This window comes from Calypte anna, chromosome 6 (genome assembly GCF_003957555.1).
Source record: "Calypte anna isolate BGI_N300 chromosome 6, bCalAnn1_v1.p, whole genome shotgun sequence".
In the NCBI taxonomy this organism is placed as follows: domain Eukaryota; kingdom Metazoa; phylum Chordata; class Aves; order Apodiformes; family Trochilidae; genus Calypte; species Calypte anna.
The window spans coordinates 1,403,012-1,424,130 of record NC_044252.1 but is presented as its reverse complement, the minus strand read 5'-3'; the positions used below and the strand labels follow the sequence as shown (position 1 = coordinate 1,424,130).

The 21,119-nt window shown below is 48.1% G+C and overlaps 1 protein-coding gene across 1 annotated transcript in view; it reads right to left on the bottom strand.

Annotated features, from left to right (window-relative positions):
• Positions 1-153: 153 nt before the first annotated feature.
• The window catches only part of ZSWIM8 (zinc finger SWIM-type containing 8), a 52,500-nt gene continuing 31,534 nt past the window's right edge, over positions 154-21,119 (bottom strand). The window contains 18 exon segments of the mRNA XM_030453452.1: positions 154-1,285; positions 2,839-2,853; positions 2,855-3,021; positions 3,539-3,658; positions 5,018-5,191; positions 7,282-7,450; positions 8,117-8,599; positions 9,154-9,377; positions 10,114-10,403; positions 10,596-10,818; positions 11,644-11,796; positions 12,318-12,549; positions 13,811-13,935; positions 14,813-14,911; positions 15,426-15,609; positions 16,740-16,919; positions 17,807-17,938; positions 18,763-19,771. Coding sequence (XP_030309312.1) covers positions 1,082-1,285; positions 2,839-2,853; positions 2,855-3,021; positions 3,539-3,658; positions 5,018-5,191; positions 7,282-7,450; positions 8,117-8,599; positions 9,154-9,377; positions 10,114-10,403; positions 10,596-10,818; positions 11,644-11,796; positions 12,318-12,549; positions 13,811-13,935; positions 14,813-14,911; positions 15,426-15,609; positions 16,740-16,919; positions 17,807-17,938; positions 18,763-19,771 — 4,183 coding nt within the window. The 3' untranslated portion in view covers positions 154-1,081.

Below are 21,119 nucleotides of genomic sequence, written 5' to 3'. Positions count from 1 at the left end.
CAGCTTCTGGAAAAAGCTCTGGCTACCTGCCTCGTGCTGTCCTGCTGTTCCCCAGGGTAGGACAGTAAAATACCAGGGCTCCCAGGAGCTCCCACTGACACCTGACTGGCAACATGAGAGCAGAGAGAAGAGAAGAGTCAGTCTAAGAAAACGAGTGTTTAATCAGGAAACGAGAAGAGACAAGGGATAAGAAACTGAGTACAGGAGAGTAATACCCCAGGCCAAAAGAAACGATTGTACAACTTGGAACAACCAGGATCAAAAAACATCCTATGAGCCAGCAGCACCCAGTCAGGGACACTCCTGAGACAGAGCCCAAGCACCCTGGCAGTCCCTGGGCAGCTCAGGACAATCCCCAGGCAGCTCAGGACAATCCCCAGGCAGCTCAGGGCAGTCCCCAGGCTCTGACTGCCCAAGCTCCAGCCTCTGCCCTCAGCAGCTGCCACAGAAAGCCCCAGAGGTGGCTTTCTCAAGTCTCAAAGCTTCTTTCAGCAAGAGGTGCTGAAAAGGAATGGAAAGAGCACAGGCTGTGCCCAGCAGTCTCAACCTCTCCCAAGAGGAGACAGTGTGTAGAGGAAGAAAAGCCCATTAAAAAAAAACCAACAAAAAACCAAAAACGAACCCCTCACGAAGTTTACATATTTATAAATGCCAAAATAAATATTTAAGACAGAATCCCCCACCCCTCTAACACGTGCATTCTCACACTGCAAACTGCTTGCCCAACAGCCTTCAGGGGCTCAGGGAAAAATCAAAGCAGTGACTACACCACAGGGCAGCCAGCTCAGCTTCTCCTTCTCGTTTCCTGATGCTTCTGAAGCCTGCAGCCCACTGGGAAGAAGAGCAGGAGTGAGCCAGGCAGAGCGCCGACACGCAGCAGTGCTGGAGAGGAATGTCATGGTATAAATACATCAGCTCAGTGTTTTCAACAAATTGAAAACTAAAATAAAATAAAATTTTAAAAAAAGAAACAAACAAACAAAAAAAAAGGACACCAGAAGGAAGGATGGTGTGAATGGAACTACAACTACACAGGGCAAAGGGTTGGTTTATGTGTCCGTGGAGCTTCCTGGAGCTGCTGTCATGGGGAGAAGGTGGTCATTTCCAGAGAGACCCTTTGCCAGAGCTCCTTTGTCTGCTTGCTACGTTTGAGGTTCTGGAGGATGTCATTGAACTGCATCATGCCCATGGGGGTCAGGCAGAAGGCGCTCCTGGCGCTGCGGATGGCGTTGACGAAGTCATCGTAGTCAGCAGGGGTGAGGTGGATCTGTCTGTGGTGGATGTACTGCAGGGGGAGAGGGAAAGAGCCCTCAGGTGCCTGCTCAGCACCCTCCCACCCCTGACACTCAGAGGAGGCCTCAAGGGGTCCCAGAGTCCCACCCATCACATCATCTGCTACCCCACGCCAGGCCCCCAGGACTCGGAGGAGACCAAGCTCAGAAGACAGCAGTGCTGTATCCTGCACCCCAACGTGGCCAAGGACAGGGTCCCCTCAAAACACACCCCACAGCATCACCAGGTGTCCTCTCCTTCAGGAACACCAGCTCAACCCACAGCAGAGTGCAGAAGAGCCAGCTAAGACACTGCCCCACCTGCACCTAGGGGTGCCCTAACACTGCACCCCTGCACCCCTTGATTCTGCAGGGGCCCTGTGTGTTCACAGGACCACAGAACAGCCTGGGTTGGGAGGGACCTCTGAAGGTGATCTAACATACCCCCCCTGCAGTAAAGAGGGACAGGAGCTCCCTGAGCATCTCTTTTGCTCAGTGGTATGGAAGGAGTGAGGCTTACACCAGGTTGCTACAGTCATCTCAAGGCCTTCCAACTCTGGCTTCCACCAGCTTCTCAACCAAAACCTGAAAACCCGAGGTGTGGCTTTTGAGAAGTCCACTTCCCTAACCTAGCCCAGAAAGAGAGTGTCAAATTATATTCTCAAAGCCATCACCTAGGTGTAGGACAGCTAGTCCAACCAGGACAGTTTGTCAACAGAATCACCTTTCTGGGCACTTATTCAAGAGAAAAAGGTCCATGTGAGGTGTCCTGTTCACAACTGTTTTAAGGAACTGGCAGCTCTGCCCTGGTTTCAAATAAATCCTGAGCTGTCTACTGGCCCCTGACCAAGCCACTTGACCACCAGTGTCACCAGAGAACCAGGAAAGAAAGAAAAAGGAAAGGGAAAGAGGGAAAAAGGAGGGAAAGAGGGAAAAAGGAGGGAAAGAGGGAAAAAGGAGGGAAAGAGGGAAAAAGGAGGGAAAAGAGGGAAAAGGAGGGAAAGAGGGAAAAAGGAGGGAAAGAGGGAAAAAGGAGGGAAAGAGGGAAAAAGGAGGGAAAGAGGGAAAAAGAAGGGAAAGAGGGAAAAAGAAGGGAAAGAGGGAAAAAGAAGGGAGGGGGTAAGAGGGGGAAAGGAAAAAGGAAAAAGGAAAGGAACAAGGAAGGAAAAGAAGGAAAAGAAGGAAAAGAAGGAAAAGAAGGAAAAGAAGGAAAAGAAGGAAAAGAAGGAAAAGAAGGAAAAGAAGGAAAAGAAGGAAAAGAAGGAAAAGAAGGAAAAGAAGGAAAAGAAGGAAAAGAAGGAAAAGAAGGAAAAGAAAGGAAAAGAAGGAAAAGAAGGAAAAGAAGAAAAGAAGGAAAAGAAGGAAAAGAAGGAAAAAGAAGGAAAAGAAGAAAAGAAGGAAAAGAAGGAAAAGAAGGAAAAGAAGGAAAAGGAAAAGAAGGAAAAGAAGGAAAAGAAGGAAAAGAAGGAAAAGAAGGAAAAGAAGGAAAGAAGGAAAAGAGGAAAAAAGGAAGAGAAAGAAAAGGGCCTGGCAGGTGCAAGAGGCAAGAAGCCAGGGCCCCCCTTACCTGCAGGTAGGCCTGGCTGGCACCTCTGCACCAGCTGATGGAAGGCTGGGTCCTCAGGTGGTTGTGGACCATGGGCAGGGTTGAGCCTCTGGAGAGCTTCCATGATGATCTCCTGGAGCACAAAAGGGCTCAGCACCCCCTTGGGCTGCACCAACACAGAACTGAATGGACCATAATTTACACCTGCAGAGGAGGGAGAGGGCAGAAGAAGAGTGTAAAGGTGAGAGACAGGCAAGAAATGGAGGAATTCCCTGGATTTGGAGCAGCTTCTCAGTGTAATGAACCCTCCAGCAGGCTTGGGGAAGGCAGGATGGCAAACTCATGGGGATAAGTGGAGCCCCAGCACTTGGGTCTTAGGGAGGACAGTGTAAATATATGTAAGAAAGAGAAGTACCTACAAGATAGTGGAAAGGGAAAAGAAAAAGTTGTTACAGAGTGGAAGAGAGGCAAGCTTGGAGCCCTGTCCAGCCCCATGCACTCCATCCAGTGCCCCAAAATCCAACAGCATGCCTCCAGAACCCCAAAATGTGCCAACTGCCTGGATGAAAGAGCAGCAGAGATCTCAGAAGACATTCTCAGAAACGGGATCAGATGCCAGGGCCACCCAGTCTTGGAAGTTTCACTCTTGAGAGAGCTTTTTCCCACCATGGTCCAAAGCCCAGCAGTTGGATTTCTGCTGAAGCACTGCTCTGAGCCTTACCTAACTTGGCAGCTAACCCCAGGAGCCATTTTACATCCTCTGTGTAGGGTGGGCTGCGGGAGAAGTTGTTGGGGTGGTCGTTGTGAGCTCTTCGGCCAAGCATCTCCAGAGCCAGCATCCCTGTGAGAAAGGGGCAGCCAGAGTCAAGCACAACTTCTGCCCTGGGGGACTTGAGTCCAGCACTTCACTCACTGCCAACACAACCTGCCTGCCCTGCTTTGCCAGCAGCAGAAAATTCCCCAGCTGCAAAGAGTCCACAAAGACACAAAAAGGCCCATCCTGGAGCCTGTCCCCAGAAGAGGAATCTGGAGAACATTCCAGATCTGTTTACTGCAAGCTGGGTGACCTGCAGAGCCACCACACCTTACTACAGCTGCAGACAGACACCCCACCAGCATCCATCCACAGCAGGGCCAAGCAGGTAACCCCAAATGGCTGCTCTACAGAAGATGTCTTCAATGTGTTTGCTTTATATTTTGCAACAAAGCAGCTCCCCAAACCAACTGTTAATTCAGGCTATCAAATGCCTTTGGTGACCTACAGCTTTCCACTGGGATGTTTCCAGTGACACCTCTACCCCCTTCTGGATAAGTACTTCTCCAGCTTTCAACAAAAGCAGCCCACAGGCAGCCTTTTTCCCCTTTTCCTGCTGTTTCTCCTTGTCTGCTGCCTTTGCTTACCTCAGAGGCTTCCTTCTGACCTTCCAAGGACCCACTGGGCCAAACCATGACTCTGCAGAAGTAGCTCACTGCAATCTAAGGTCAATCAGAACCCCCCAGGACTGACAGCCTGGTGCCAGTGGCAGTTCAGGCAGAGACCTGTTCCTCAGAACCAGGGTGAGTGTGAAAGGAACACTCACTGCATATCCAGCCCTTCCCAAACCACAACTTCCCTCCGTGTCAGCCCTCAGGCTCCTGTTGATGGGAAAAGACTCTTCACAGCTCTAACCCATTAAGCTTTCTCTTCTACTCTGATGGCTCTCAACAGCAACCATTCAACCTTCCAGTGCTTTGCCTGGTTTTAGCCTCCATATAGAATCCAGAATGGTTTGGGTTGGCAGGGTCTTTAAAGATCATCAAGACCCAACCCTTCTGCATGTGCAGGGACACCTCCTACCTGACCAGGTTGCTCCAAGCCCCATCCAGCCTGGCCTGAGACACTTCCAGGCATCAACAACCTCCTAGGCAACCTATTCCAGTGTCTTACTACCCTCATGGGGAAGAATTTTTCCTGATACCTAGCCTAAATCTCCCCTCTTTCAGCTTAAAACAATTACACTTGTCCTATCACTCCTCTCTCTGGTGAAAAGCCCCTCCCCAGCTTTCCTGTAGGCCCCCTTCCTCTGATCATAGCTTTGCCCAGGTAAAAAAGAAGCTACCAACCCCCTGAAAGGAGCAAATTGCCAAATGACAGGGAGAAAACCTTGAATCCCTCTGGATTATGGGGGCCATGAATAAAACCCCACTTGGCCATCCTTACCAACTCGGTATGCAGAGTGGAGGTAGTGCAGACCCTGGGGGCTCACAGGCTGACTGTGCTGCTCATCCTCTGCAGGAAACCCCCCTGTAACAAGGGAGTTGGGCTGTGAGGACAGAGCTGTCAAGGAAGCCCCCTGAATCGCTGGGAACGTTGATCCTGCATGGACACTTCCTACTGAAGAGAGCAAAACAGCAGCATTAGGACCCACCACCAGCCTAACAAAAAGGTTACTGGGGCCAACTCCTCCCTCACCTGACAGCCCCCTGCCCATCTCACTGTTCTGTCCCCCTAAAGAGAACAAAACAGCAGCCAAACCCCACAGCCCTACAACTGAAATGCAGTGGGCTGGGAACAGCTCTGGCATGTTCACAAATAGGGCCTGAGAGGGTCAGCCACATGCCTGACCACCTCTTTTGATGATCCACATTTTCCATGTTGACTCCAGGAAATGACATCTCTGGTTCTGACTTCCTCTCCAAAGAAACAAGCACGTGCATGCCTACACCTGAGGAGAAACTGCTGAGGGAAAACCAGTGAGCAGGCACAGTGCTAAGTGACTCAAAGACAGAGTCCAAGGATGTGAGGTTCCTCCACTTCTGCTGGAAGACAGCTCTGGCTCCATCCAGCTGCCACGTGGGATGGGCTACTGGAAGCCATCCTTGGAAAGAAGAGCCACCCCATGCACTGGCAGCATGGAAAATCAGCAAGGAAACTTGAGAAGCTCCATCCCCTTCAGACACATAGCTAGTGAGGATGGGCAAAATCAACCAGCTGAGCTCAGCTGTACTCTGAGGAGGGACTCAGCATCTCCCTGCCCTCCCAGGAAAGGGACAGAGAGGAAAAAAACATCAGAGAGGAAAATTCTGCCTGGGAATTGCAGAGCAGAGATGCCACGAGGTGTGTGCACATTGTTACCCTTTCCTCCACAGCTTCTCTGTGGTGCTACTACACCAGCTTGGGCAATGCTCCAAGTCCCTGTTTCTCCTAGTTTGCTTTTTCTTTAAAAAAAAAAAAAAAAAGGTTTACTAGTGAATAGTGGAGTACCTGAGAACCACGTGCCTCCCAGGAAAGATCTGTCTGACCTCCTTGACCAAGCAGACACAGGGTGCCAAGCCCACAAAGTGGGGCAAAATCCAGGCTGCATTTGAAGTCTGGCCAAGGAGAATAACCTGTAAGAATGAGCTGAATTCTTGCCAGAGCCCCAGCATCACCTTGTGACTGTTACACCAGCAACAGGGAAACAGTATTTTAAGAACTGAAACCAGAAGTTTATGCAAGCCATAAACAAAGGCAACTGGAAAGGGTGGAGCTGCTTTTTCCTTTCATTATTTTAAGTGCTCTAACAATGATTGAAATGCTCTGAAAGATTCATAACTCTCTGGAGGAGTACAGAAATGGTTTCTCACAGTGAAGAGTCACAGCAACAGCCCAAGACTAACACTGTCACAGAAGATGCTCTTTAGATCCTGAGGTCTTCAGGATTATGATTATTGATTTTGTGGTGGCTTTTTGGCCACCAAAATGCAAGATTCAAATAACTGAAAAGATTCTCCTAATAACCTGGACTCGAAAGAGGCCAACACAGCTCTTAAGTGTTTTCCCACCTGCCCCAGTCTTCCAAAACCCCATGGCAATGAGAGAACATCCACAGTTCAGTCAACATCTGCTTTTCCAGTGCTGTACACTACTTGATGGATCTTCACCACCACAACACATAAGCAATCCTTCAGATTGCCACTGACATGATCCTGCCAAAACAGCTGAAGTTCCTCTCTACTGAAATTCCAAGTTTTAGGTACTGCCTTGCCTCCAATCTTTTGGGTAGGAGAGAGATCTCCTAGTGCTACTGTAAGCACAAGTCTGCCTGCTTCTTGCACTCTATTCATCTGAGCCAAAGGAACAACAAGAGCCTGCTCAAGATCATCTTGCCCTGAGGAGAGGAGGAATAAAGCTCTAATGTTCCGAGTCAGAAAGGCCAGGAGGGCTCCAAACACTTTAATCTGAGAAGCCAAAACAATACCATACTGGAAATAACCTGAACAGAAATTAAAAGCTCCACTAGCTAAACCAGGCCCCATTACATCTCCCAGTACCCCCAGGCATGCACACCTTTAGGCTGGGGTTAGATTTGGTCAGAACTTTCATAAAAGCTCAGGTTGGAAGGGACCTAAAGGATCATCTGGTCCAACCCTTCTAGGCAACACTATAGTTCATATGAGTTGTCTGAACTTTTCAGTGCAAGACCCCAGGGCTGTAACACTTACTGGCAACGTTGGAAGACAGTGAAAGTCCTGTCTCACTGTGGTAGGGGTGCACAGCAATCTGGGTCATGGATGGGACTGGCACCCCAGGGAATGACACTGCTGTAGCTGCCAGGGAGGGGGTTGTCACTGAGTAAGGGTACTGCGCTCCTATGAATGCTGGATGGACACCCTGAAAGGGAAAATAAACAACAGTCGTGTCACCCAAACCATGATGTCCCTCCCCACACACACTCTACAACACGGAGTCCAGCCTAAGCCTGGTGGGGAGGGAGCAGCTTAGGAAAAAGCAGCACAAAAAACACACTGCACCACACAATTGTTACTACTTCTTGCTCCTCCTCCTTTTAAATCTAACGAGTTTGAAAGTAACCATTTAATCAGCCTGAAACCATTTAATCAGTTTGAGAGTTCCCGGAGAGGTTTTTCACAAAAATATGCAGAGGTTATAATATCCTTTGGAGTAACCATGTAACCACTTTGAAAGTTCCTGGAGAGGTTTTCCACAAAAATACACAGAGGTTACAATACCCTTTGTTTGGTTTTCTCTCTGTAGCCTCTATTTAGGCTGCAAACTCTCAAGATTTTTCTGTCCAGTGCCTTTTGAGAAACTACAGAGCAGTAAGAGTGAGTAACTGCTGATGAAACACATTTTGTCTACTCTGGAGACTTCAGATGCACCCAGCAGAAAGCTCCTTGTAACGCAAAAGCTGAGCTGGGGAGACGAAGTAACTATCACAAAGCAGCAAGTAAGAAAAGAGCAGAAGCCAGAGCTTCCCCACTCTGGGAACAGCTCCACAAAGTCACCACAACCAAAGGAGGCCCTGGGAGATCTTACCTGCGGGTAGGCTGAGCCGGGCACTGGGAAGACAGCGGGACGTGGCATGTGCTGGATGGTGTGCCCGATGTACTGAGGGTTACAGGGGATGTGGGTCTGGAGGGTGGTGTAGGGATGGAGGCCCTGGGTGTGGGTGTGGGCCATGGCTGGCCCTGCCATGGTGTGCTGCTGGTACATGGTGGAACCCACGGAGATCACTGGCATGACAGTCGCCGCAGCGGTGACGGCAGCCGCCACGGTGACAGTGGTGGGCTCGGAGGTCACCCTGTTGTCTGTCAACCCCCGGGCTGCTTCAGAGGTGGCCCGTGCACTGCTGGCACTGCAGCCAGTGGCACCTTCTCTCTGGGCAGGGGTCCCCCCAACAGTCTGTTCATAAAGCCAGTACCACTGGTGAGCCACTTCGAAGAGGACTTCAGGGTAGACGCCGCCTCCTTTGGCTGCCTCTTCCACTGCCATACAGGCCTTCTCCAGCATCAGATTGTCCTGGGGGCAGGGAACAAAAAACCAAAAAAAGCCATGCAGAAATCAAGAACAGAAAACCAGAGACACAAGAAGGCAAAAAAATGGAGAAAAATATAAGGAGCTCTTAAATAACTAAGAGGGAACGGAGAAGTGACAACAGTGCAGAATAGGCAGAGCTGTTTGTTTGAACAAAGGAGAGAAAACGAAAAGCAAGCATGTTGTGGAGACAAGCTCCTCACCAGTTTGCAACTGGAATAGATGTTTTCAGGAGCTGATCTAGTCAGATTTAGGGGGCAGCAATCTAAAGGGTCAAGGTAATTGCTTCCCAGGCAGCAGAGGCAAGCCAGCCAGCCTCTGGTCAGAGGTGCTACCTAGCAGTAGTAATCATTCCATCAGCTCCTCCTCTCCCTTTTCTTTGCCCTGAATCGCAATTATTTGGTTGCAACAATGGACGTGAAGAGAAGTCCAGAGACCTGGGATTAGGGTTGTTCAGTAGCAGGGAAGAGCCAATCCCACAGCACATCCTAGGTGCTGGAACTCAGCTTGTGCCAGCCAGCCCCCCAAGTGATGCTCACCTGTTCTTTACACTGCACCAGAGCCCTCTGGATCTCGTTTGGGTTGAGGGCATGGGCATGGGGCAGGCAGCTGAGTGCCAGTTCAGCAGCTGCCCTCACCACGTTGGAGTCCCTGGCCCTGGAAGCTCTGTCTGCCAAAGATGCCACCTCTGGGGGAGTCAGGTGCCCATCCCAACACTCCACCAAGATGTTCAAAGCTGCGCTACCAATCTCCATGGCCTGCCCTAAGGGAAAAAAAAAAAGACTCTCACACCAATGTGTATGCCCAGCCCAGTTCCCAGTCAGCCTTCCTTCACCAGAAGGGCCACTCCTCATGGCCCTGAGGAGCAGCAACAGAGCCCAGTTGCTCCCTTTAAGTTTCAAGTCAAATTTAGGCTCTTCCTTTCAAAAAAACATGACAGGCAAGAACCCCCAATAAACAAGCAGTGAGTGAGGACCCCTTTTTAAGTTTAGCTAAAGATGCACTTGAGGCAGGGAGAGGAACTTGCTGTAGCTGACTTTAGCACTAGCAAATGGTCACTCTGTTCCTATTGTGTCAGGAAAACATTAATTTTATCAGGGTGTCTGTCAGGCTCTAGAAGCCACACCTGGATAGGAAGCAGGCAGTAAGCCTGGGTGCAAACCACAGGGGCAGGAAAGTGAAATGCTGAACACAGCCAAAGAACATGTTCAAACTTGAGATAGGTGTCTCTTCAGCAGACCTCTGACGAAGTCAAGAGCAATCTCCATGTGAGAAGCAGCTTACATCTCTCAAGCACGTTGCAAGTACAAAGAAGAAAGAGGTTGCAATAACTTTCCAGGCCAAACCAAGCAGCACACTGTGTAAAAACCATCAGTGTTCAGCTTGTGCTGCCAGCTCTGCCAGCAGCACGTCAGCGTATCCATTCGGGGGGCACCATCTCACCTCCCTCCCCTCCTTCCTGCCCAAAAGCAAGCTTCCCAATAAAGTTTTGCTGTAACCTGTGATCCAAGAGACATGGGAGGAGTAAGTTCGAGAGAGCCAGTTGGGAGACACAAAGTTGTGCAGCCCCAGTGCATACAGCCCAATCTCAAAGGCGCAGAGGTGAAGGTTGCGGTGTGGTCCCTGGTGCCCACCACTGGAAGAAGGGTGGGTGAAGATGGAGGTACTGCTGTTTCCACCTGCTTTGATAAGGACTGTCTTGGCCAGCTCGAAGTAGAAATGAGCAGCTGCCTCTGAGGGCTGGTTTGGGACATGTGGAGCGTGGCTCTCCAGCCTCCTCCCTTTATACCTAGAAGGAAAAAGACAGAGGAACCTTTTCAGACAGCAACAAGGACCCAGAGTTCAGCAGACAGAGTGCAGAGTTCCTGTTTTTAGGGTCCAGAAGAAGCAAGCACTTCCAAGGATAACCCCTGATGCACACGTGCTAGTTCCCTGACATCAGGCCTAGAAGATTCCTCCAAGCATTTGTACCACTCCTCACCTGCCAACTTCCACAGTCTTTGCACGGGCTCCCCCGCTGGCTCTCCTGCTGCCACTGGAAGAGGAAGATCCCAACGAATCACTGGAAGAACTGCTGATGCTGTCACTGTCCTGTCCTCTGCCCCAGGATGTTGTTGCCCACCCTCCACGTAGAGGACGCCGACTGAGTGTTGGAGAGCTGTCAGAGGTGGTTTCAGGAGCACTGCTGTCAATACTTGCCATGCCTGTCACACCAGAACCAACACACTCGTGTCACCAGGGCTGGTAAGTGCAGCACAGGTAGATAAACCCCTACCCACATCACCTGCAGTCCCAACCACAGTCTCCTCTCAGTGATTTCTGATTTGCTAATGCAGGCTTGCTGGATGAGTAGAAGGAACTCAAGAGTCTGTGGTTTGTGAGTTTGACTCTCTTAGAGCTGCCAGGCCTTCAACTTTGCAAAATAAGAGATGAAATTATTAGTCAGTTTGGCCACAGAGAGCAGGGTCATTTTGCAGGTCTCAAAATAAAAAGCAAAGGGTCCAAGAGCAATGTTTTGGGTTTCCCCTTCTCACTATCCCAACCTCTCACTCCATCTGCCAAGCTTTGTGGTGGAGAGTAACAACACTAAGCAAACCTAGATAACAAAGTTCCACAGATTGTATGAGTATGAAGAAAACCCTTCAGGTGTGTGCTGCTGAAGGTTCTTCACAGCCTTCTACCCTTTCCAAGACAAGTGCAGATGCAGCAGCTCCTCTGCATTTCTTTCTGGACCCATGAGCACAGTGCTCTGCTCCCAGAGTCCAGCCACCCTTCAGGCTCCACATATCTAATGCCTCACACAGAGCATGAGGCTGTGAGAAAGGGATGGTACCTGGCCATACAAGAGACAGGCAGGAAATCTGTGGAGCAAAACTTCCTTTCTCCATCCCAAACATCTCAGAGACAATCAGCTGCTTCTGGAGTTGAGGAAAGGCTGACAAGTGGAATGGAAGAGCAAGGGAACTGCTGAAACCCCAGCAGGCTGCCTAGCACAGCAACAGATGTTGTATCAAGTGCTCAGTTCCTACCTGTGTGTTTCTTCTTCTGCCTGACAGGTGAGCCCCAGCACCTCCCATTGTAGCCCCCCCTGTTTCCCAGGGCCAGGCGACTGGGGACCTTTCCCTCTTGTTTCAGGACAGTGGCTTCAGTGGCTGGCTCACAGGGTGACCTCTGAGAGCTCTCTGCATGAACAAGACAGTGACCAGGTAAACATTCTGATTCGTTGCCTTCTGAAACCAGATGTGGGGCCACTTAAAGGACAGGAATATCAAAAGATGCAGGATTTTTATAAAAGGAGTGGCATTTATGAGCAGGATTATCTCAGTTTTCTTCCAGTGTTAAGCATATCACCTGATACCAGTAGCACTTAATCTTATCAACTACAAATTTGTAAAATCTGCTGCAGCTACAGGAAAATTTTAGAATAAAAATGCTCCAGCAATCCTGAACTCATTGCAGTCAATCCCAGCTAGTACTGATCCCTCTGGGGGGACATGAGAGCATCTGCTTTCCACCAACTGGAAATGTATCTGATGCTTACCACCAAAATGGAGGCACAGCTTGAAGAAAATCACATTTACCTCTAATGTCTTATTGCACCAAGGCACCTGACTGCTCCCCAAACAGACAAAAATGTGCAGTTCCAGATTTGCAGTGATAATAGAAGGGTTTCAAGAACAGCCCTTACAAAAACACCTCTTACCCTGTGCACTCTTGTCCACGAAGTTCTCAGGACTGCTCTGAACTGCAGTGCTTACAGCAGTTTGCTGAGTGACAGAAGTCCCTGGAAGCTGTTGGATGGCTGCAGTGGACTGGGCAGCATGTTTGGAAGGAGATTTTTGATTTGCTACTGCAGGCTTGCTGGATGAGTAGAAGGAACTCAGGGTCTGTGGTTTGTGAGTTTGACTCTCTCTGTCCAGGAGTTTGTCTAAAATCTTTAACAACAAGGAAACAAAACAGAAGAGCTTAGGAGAAGGGTAAGAGAACAGGCATTACACTAAGATATAAAGTAAGAGATCAGCTTCCTGGTGGACATAAAAGTCCCATTTTTTGGAGAGAAAGATAATATATCTTCCAGAAAGAAGGCATCATCTTCCTGTACTGAAGGTCAGCAATGTACAGTTGAGTGCCACATGGTCTGTATGGCTGAGGAAGCAAAGATTCACTCATACTCAGTAATAATCCCATTTTTACTTAAAAAGGCCACTGCCTTTACTTGAAAGCCACCCACAACTGACAATAAAGAAGTAATTCTAGCACATCAAGGGCAGAAGGTAGGAGTCTCTATTTAGTTCCAGCAGTAACTACACGTTCTTGTTTATGTCACCACATTTCTGTGCTCACCATTCAAAAAATCCTCTCCTACCACTACTGAGAAACTGCTGAAGCCAGCAGAGAACCTGCCTTCTACCTGCCTACACTGTCTTGTCCTGGTTTATTACACTGTTGGGGAGCAATGCATGACCACATTTTATGGGCTTGTCCAGTTCTATTTTTCATCATTCTCCACATGACACAAGCACTAGGCATGTGACAGCATTTCTGACTGACATTACCAGGTCCCTGTGATTCCCTGGAGAAGGGTACAGCAAAAAGTGCTTCTCTTGTAGGAGGACAGAAAGACACTAATAATATTTTTGTTGGGTAGAAGAGTTTGAGTATGAAAGATTAACAAAACCCTTCCTGAATCAGGCTTTGATACTTTTATCCTCCTTTCACCTCAAAGAGCAGCATTTTACTGTCTCTCTCGTGTGGGGAATTCAGGCACAGTTGGACAACTAGTATATGAAAGAGGTAAGAGGTTAAAATCCAAAGGCTTTGCTAGAGAAACCCTTCTGCAAGCCAACATCCCTGCAGCAAACCAGAATCAACGCCCAGAGCACACACACAGTGCACACTGAAAACTCCTGGGACAAAGGATTTGCTTTAGGCAGGTAAGCAAAAGCATTAAAAGCCCTGAGAATTTGTCTCTCAACTGGACCTTAAGAAACCTGTGGAAAGAGTGCCTCTTTCAGGGCAACCCACCTGTGCAATCACACTTTGCATCACTGGAAAATCATAAATACCCCAGCAGAGCTTGTAAATCATCAGTACCTGACACAGCAACTTATGCTCCCTGGCAGCACTTCTAAGGCCATCAAAACCCAAGGATGGTTTGCTCAGCACCTCTCACTTTCCTTTTAAAGAGAAACTCACCTTCTTCAGCTTGGACTGATCATCCTTGTAAGTAATCATCAGGCCTACTGCCAGATTCCCTTTGTCCCTTCGGGTGCCTTCACACAGCAGAGGATGTTCTGCTTCACTGACAGTTGTTTTCATGCCTGCAGGCCACAAAAGAGGGGATGAAGAGACAAGTGAGCCCATGGGACTACACCACATCCTGAGCACTGTCTACACCTCAGGCTATTTCATTCACCTTGCTATTGCAGGCAAAAAAAAGGTTTTTTTCTTTTTTCAGTATTTTGCCATTAATTTCAGAAATAGGTGACAAATAAAGAGGAGCTGCTGTTTGTCCCCAGAATACTAAGTTTGTTACAGCTGTCAGAATAACCAGATCCTAAATATGCCACAGGAAAAGAGTCCAAGCAAGCCCATGAATCCACCCTGAAACAGACTTTTCCAGTTCCTGTAGGTGTTGCACAAAGCCAGCATTCCCACACCATAAAGAGTTCATCTTCCTGCCTTCAGAGATGAGACAGCAGAGGACAAGTCTTGTTTAATCCACTCTGTTCCTTTTTGCTTTAAAACAGGCATACAGTATTGTCAGCATAACACATATATTCACTGCCTTGCTTCTGAGGCTGATGAATGAGGCAAGAATTATGCTAAGATCCTGAGTTACATGATAATGCCTGCCAGTACCTCTGCTAGTCTTTTACTGTCACTGTCTTACCTCTTTTGTGCTCTCAAATTGTCCATCTCCACTAAAACCCAAGCAATGCATCTTCCACAACAGAGGAGCAAGAAGAAAGCTAAAGTTCATGCTACTATTTTCATGTTCAGTCCATGTACCATATCCTCCTGCCATTTTTCACAGCTTTGCAAAGGCACATCAACTTCTGCAGCTGGTTCTGACAAACTGTGCAAGCACTTTCATTTCTGCACCAAACAGGAATGAACCACTAACTCTCACCATGCAAAATGAGGCAGAATGTGGAACATGGATGAAAAAAGACTTTTCTTGTAAAGGATTCTTACCAAGAGCAGCAACAGCTGCCTCAAAGCCAAGCTCTTCATCTCCAGGCATTTCATTATTCCAGTTACGGCTTGGGGGTCTGGAGCCCGTGGGAGAGACCACTGAAAGAAGACACCAGAATTAGTGCTCAGCTTTCAAAACTAGTATTTGAAGGGAAAAGCCATTTCTGAGAACTTTCTGAATTGGCAGAGCTTCCTGTGGTCATCTTCCTCACCTTATACCAGTTGCCAGACCACAGCACTATCTTGGGTTTGGGTTTTTCCCCCCCCTTTCTGTCTCTAAACTCAGGAGGCTCCAAACCAGGCAGGTATATGAGCAAGTCAGCCTTCTAATCCCAGGTGGTTGTGGGCTTTTTTTAATACTAGATTAGCACCCTCTGAATGTAACCAGCATAAGAGTAGAAAAGTCAGTCATTTACAACTATTTTACAACCACACAGTGTGTGGAAATGTGGGAAGATTCCAGTTGTTTTCAAACGTAAGGAGAGACAAGAAGCTTGAGCAGGAATCAAGTTTATGTTGCTCTTATATAAAAGACAGTTTCTCTTTGAGAACCCTTCAAGACCTGGCACCTCAGAACATGCCCTTCTCATGCTCAAGTCAGAGCTGATGGTACCTGGAGTGCAGAGGACATCAAAGATGAAGCTGGCCAGCATGAGGGGCAGGACAGGCCGGTAGTCACACAGCGTTCCTTCCCGCAGCTCTTCAGCTCTCCCTCGGATCGTGTTCATCTCGTTGGTGCCCAAGGGAATCTTCTTCAAGAGGGCTACAATCTCAGACTCCTGATAGCCCAGCTTCACCTGGTGGGATCCACAAGGAAACAGAAGAAGCTGTCATCAGCTCAGGCCCTGTGGGCAGTGGACAATTTTTCTCCTCTACGTAAAGTACAGCCACGGTTTTTATTGGATCATTCAATCATAGCAGCTCCTTACAGAGACCTTTACCCTTCTCTCCATACTGAGTTTCAAACCTGATACAAGACTTGCCTCATATTTATACACAGATTTTGGTTTTTTTGCCAAATTATCAGTCTTGAGCTGCATGCAGAAAAAAACCCACATCAGCCTTTGTAAGAACATCAGAAGAACTGGGTTTGACTGGGTACATCAGTAGAAAAGGTGATTACTCTTACTCTAGGAAGATAGGAAGCAATCTTCAGTAGCACATCCACCTCACAATCTTATCATCAGGCCGTAAGAAGCACAGATAATTAGTGTAAAAAGTGCAGGTGGTGGATACCTAGCAATAATAGACACCTCCAGGGACTGCACAACCCTGCACTGAAAAGCAAGGTGGCTGCAAAGCACAAAGACAAGATTTTAACTGGACAATTTTATTTTTTTTTTCTAAACAGTGTCCAACAAAGCAGTGTCCTAATTAACATGCCTGCATAGTGAGTGTTCACTTGCCAACAAATCAGTATCAGCAAGAGTCACCATTTTCAAAAGTGTAACAATTGCACCAGCTCACTTCAAGAAGTAAGTTTCAAAACATTTCTCCAATGCAAATAATAGGACAGCTGCATCTAAAAATGGCTTTATTTTCCCCAGATCAGCCAAGCAAAGTGGAAACATACTTAAGATAAAAAGCAAGCTGTTCTCATCAAAGTAATATATTAATAAAACTTTCTGTACTCTATGATTCTGTGAGGTATTTTCAAGCCTGTAGCTTCACGTGAAATCTAAGGCCTGTTGGCACATGAGGTCTGAGCTTCTGTCAGCCAAGGTAACACCAGATGAAGTGATCTTTCTCATCATTTTTCTGGCAGATTGAATGCTAGTGGCATGTGTAGACAATCCATTTAGTCCCAATGAATGTCAAGGTAACATATAAAAGCATAACCATACTTCAGGAGCTGAAGTAGGAAGAAACCACAAAAGCAAAACCATTCAAGCAGAATTACAGACACTGCTTTTGAGATGTTTCCTACCTCCAGAGCCTTTGTAGAGGCAGGTGGTCTCTGCAGCTCCAGAGCAAACATCCCTATTTGGAAGGCCAGGTTGTGATACTCCAGCCGCTCACTCAACACAGTCAGCAGGAAAGCAGCTTTAGAGAGGGTGTTGGTTGCCATCCACGTCTGCTTGCTGGTTGACACCTTGTTCTTTTTGCCCTGTTAGAGGAGGAATTTGTCACCAGGCAGTTTCCTACACATCCTAAATGACTCCATGCTTGTTCTCCTACCCTTGGCAATAATTAGGCAGCAGAATGGATAAAGCACATTTCAATTTTATTTCCTTTGTTGAGGAATCACAAATCCCAGTGGTTACTGGTGCCCATCATTACTTCCCCTCTCTCATTCAGCCCAACACAGTGGAGGAGTGGCCTGTTGATGGGACACATGTCCACTATTAAACTGATGCTGTGCTGGCAGATGTTGCATGCCTCACCCTTCCATACAAACACTGCTTAATGCCACTAACAAGTGACTTTCCCTAAGTTTATACTTATTTATTTCCTCTCCAACCCTCTATCCTGAAACAGCAAAACTTCTAAGGTTTCCTGTGGTGGACATTATGAAATAGGAGACTACGGTTCTGGAGAGAAACCAAAAAGGGTCACAGAGCTGCACAAAAATCAAAACTTCTTCTGGTTGCTGTATCATCTCACAGCACACACAGCAGGTCTCTCTCAAACAAAATATCCTTTGCAGATGATGTTTAATAGGGTGTTTTGTTCAACTGATTTTAAATAGATTCCCAAAGCAGCTGAGGCTTTTAACAGACAAGCCATGCTTCTCTCTGAAGCATAACAAAAAGTGAAGCAGCATTTAACTACACTTGAGTTTCTGAAGGCTCCAAGTCCTGCTGAATGGCCCCTTATTTTCTTTCTCCTTCCATTCACCCCCACATGCCCAACGAGAGGGCACATTAATGACATCCAGAGAAGTTCAACCCGGAGGAAGGGAAAGCCACATGAGAAATGCCCAAGCTGTACCCATCCCACACATCCCTTCTCACTTATTCTCTCCCCCCAAAACTGGACAAACTCTCTCTCTACCTTAGTTGGGGGCTGCTCCACTTTGAGATCTGGAGGGTTGGCCAGCAGGTCCCTGGCCAGCTCCACAGTCAGGCGGCAGGCTTCACTGCTGTACCCATGTGCATAGAGGGCCTCTGCACAGGCAAACAGGATCTGCAGGAAAGAACAGACAGTCAGGCTCCAACCACACTCCCCCAGGCTGGCCCTGGCCTGCTCAAACCACTTCTCACAAGGACTCTGCAAACACAGGTCAGAACCAACTTCAGCAGCAGGTGTTCTCAGACTCCTTGCCTGGACCTTCAGCACTGTGCCTTTAAGCATTCCCCTAAAGAGCCTTCTCTTCCATGATTAAGTCCCATCCTCCCTCCAAGTGCTACCAGAGATCAGAGACTAACTCAAAAAAAACCCTAAAATGCAAAGTGATTGACTGAACCTATCTCCACGCATCTCCATTTCACCTGCTTTCTCAGTGCAAGTGCAAGCCCTAAACATATTTTGTGGTTAGGAATGAGCTGCAGCATGGCTTTCCAGAGAATTTCTGCTTACGTGGCTGGAATCAAATTTTTCCAGCTGCTGGGCATGTCTTGGTCTTACTTATTTTTAATTTTAACTCAATTTTGCCATTTCCAAGAGTGAGGCTAGGTCAAAAGCATTCAACAACTTGTAAATTCCATTTTCTAAATTACAAACTCTGTAATTTACAGTTCCTGCAGTGTGAGATTGGATCAGCTAATACTGGGACACAGGTGAGGTTAGCAGAGAAACAGGGAGCCAGGTTCATGGGAAACAGGGATGCGTGAGACTGCTGCATTCAGGCTGGAGGCATCTTATGCTACAATGGGTGACAATGACATTATAATTAAGCACTTGATTTAATAACACACTGGATTAAGTGTGACAGCTAGGAGGGTGGCAGGATCATGATGTCTACAAAATACAGAACTGAACCTCAGTCTTTGGAACCAGATTCTGCTCACCTCCATCCGGTTCTCCTGCTCCAGAGGCTTTATGCCAGCAAATATATCCTGCTCCTCTTCATTTCCCCCTTCAGCTTTGTCATCATCTTCCTTGGCTACCTCTTGTGGATTCAGATAGCATACCTGGTAATCATCTTCCTCTTCTCCATCATCCCCTCCCCCAGCTGCACCATTCTCTCCCACTTCTTCTGGCTTCAGGCTCACACCACCACTGGTCTCATCCGCAGAAGGGAGGTCATCATCACCACTGCCCATGTCCCCCACGGGATCCTTGGGCGATTTCTTGCCCATGGAACCACTCCTGATCCTGGGCTCGGGTCCCTCAGAGAAGTACACCCCACCATCCTCCTCAAAGGCATCCCTGTAGCTCCTGCTCAGGGGGCTTTCTGTGAAACTGAAGGTGTTGCTGGCTTCTGCCCCCAGAGCCAGGCTGCTGTCGTCCAGGCTCAGCTCTGCCAAGTCAGGCTCCAGAGAGCTGTCCTCGCTGCTCATGCGACGCTTCCCACCGTGTTTGGTGGCCAGTCCCTTGCTGACTGCCAGCTTGGCTTTGCCCACTGCAGTTTTGTAGACAGCTTTGTCCCCTTCTGCAGAGAGCCTCCTCAGGACCCGCTGCGGAGTTTCCGAGACTGCTTTCCGCTTCCCGCTGGGTTCTTTGGGCCGAACTGCTGGCTCCTGGGGAGAGGCACGTAGCCTGTCCCCTGCCTGCAGACATGGGCCACCAGCCTCCTGGCCGTGGCTCCTCCCAACCTCACAGGCAGTTTCTGCACTCTGCAACCGGGAGCTCCTCTGCTGGATGGCCTTCACCCAACAGAAGGAGTTCTTCTTGTCGGTGCTGCTGTAGGTGATCCCAGGAATGGGATAAGCTTCCTCCCAGTTGAAGTAACAGGCTTCCACGGCTGGCTTGAAACCCTGGAAGAGCTTCTCCAGGGATTTCTTGTGCTGACCCCTCTTAACGTTATCTATGACTTTCAGCTGCCACTGTCTGAGCTGCGAGCAAAGGTCCCTGCGCCTGGGGGAAGCGAAAGGAGAGGTTAGACACAAAATGCAGCTGCAACAAGCTACCTCTCACACCTCCTCCTTCTGGGCAGAAACATCTCCTGCTGGATTAAGTAAAGGCAGCATTAGTGAGAAGCCAGGCTGAAAAAAGGCAACAGGGATGCTAACATCCAAGCCCTAGACAGGCCCGTGGTACAGAAACAAACCACGAACAGCACCAACACAAAAGCACGATACAAACCAGGAGGCTTCAAATGAAATCCTGCCTGCCCTGTTTGCTTATCTCCCCCAAATTCAGTACCAGTTATGTGAGCCTCAGCACCCCAAGAGCAGGGAGTGCCAGTGGGAGCTGCTCTTGGAACAGTGACACAACAGCTTGCAGCAGCTGTGCAACAACCCTGTGAATGATTCCAGCCAAAACAATCTGAACAGCCCACCCAGGGAAGCACAGTGCCAGACAGGGCCACCTCATCTACCTCCCAAGCACTTCCCTCTTTACCCTGAGCTGCCTCTCTAGAGCCCAACTATTTAATTTAGGCTGTAGCAGGCTGTCCTCTGGAGACTAAGCTGTTGTAAACCCACAGGCACAGAACAAGCAAGACACAAAATAATTGACGTTATTTCAAGGAACCCTGCAGAAGCAGCGAGCTGGTGGGGTTATACAGACTGAAATTACACAGCAGTCAGTCCCATGGCCCACATTACCATGGGAAGGACAAAGCAATTTTGCATTTCCCAGCTCCAAATCTCACCCAGCACACGAGCAAGACAGTCTAAATGGATTGAGCATTTGGGTGAAAAAATTGGGGAAAAGACAATTCCAGAAATTGCACCAAGTCTCTCAGCCAACTGCCACCTTGTCTCTGCCACAGAGCTCTCAAATCCCCTAAATTCCCTATCAAAACCAAAACAATAACAAATAATCAAATGAAAAGGGAGTGACCCAACCTAGGGTACTCAAAGGGTATTAGGACAAAAGGGGCTAAACAAAATGGACTGCTCCTTTTTGTCCATTCAAGACATGAATTAACGAGGGAGCAGACTGCTAGGGCTTAATCAAGGAGAGTATTGTCAGAAGGAAAAAGAAGAGGGAACTACTTGGGAAAGGTAACATAAGGATGAGAGTCTGCAATGAATTAGGAATGAAGTAGCAAATCTCCTTATGATTCACTGGAAAGAATATCAAGGTTGGGTGGGAGAAGGTTCTTCTTGGGGGCTATTCCAACTCCCAGAGAATAAGCAATCAAGCAGAGCATTTCAATTATGCATGAGCTCACGGAGGAGATCTGAGCAAACTTGAGCTGTGCCAAATAACTCAAATGCAAATACCTATAGAACAACTTCATACTTTATTAAAAGCC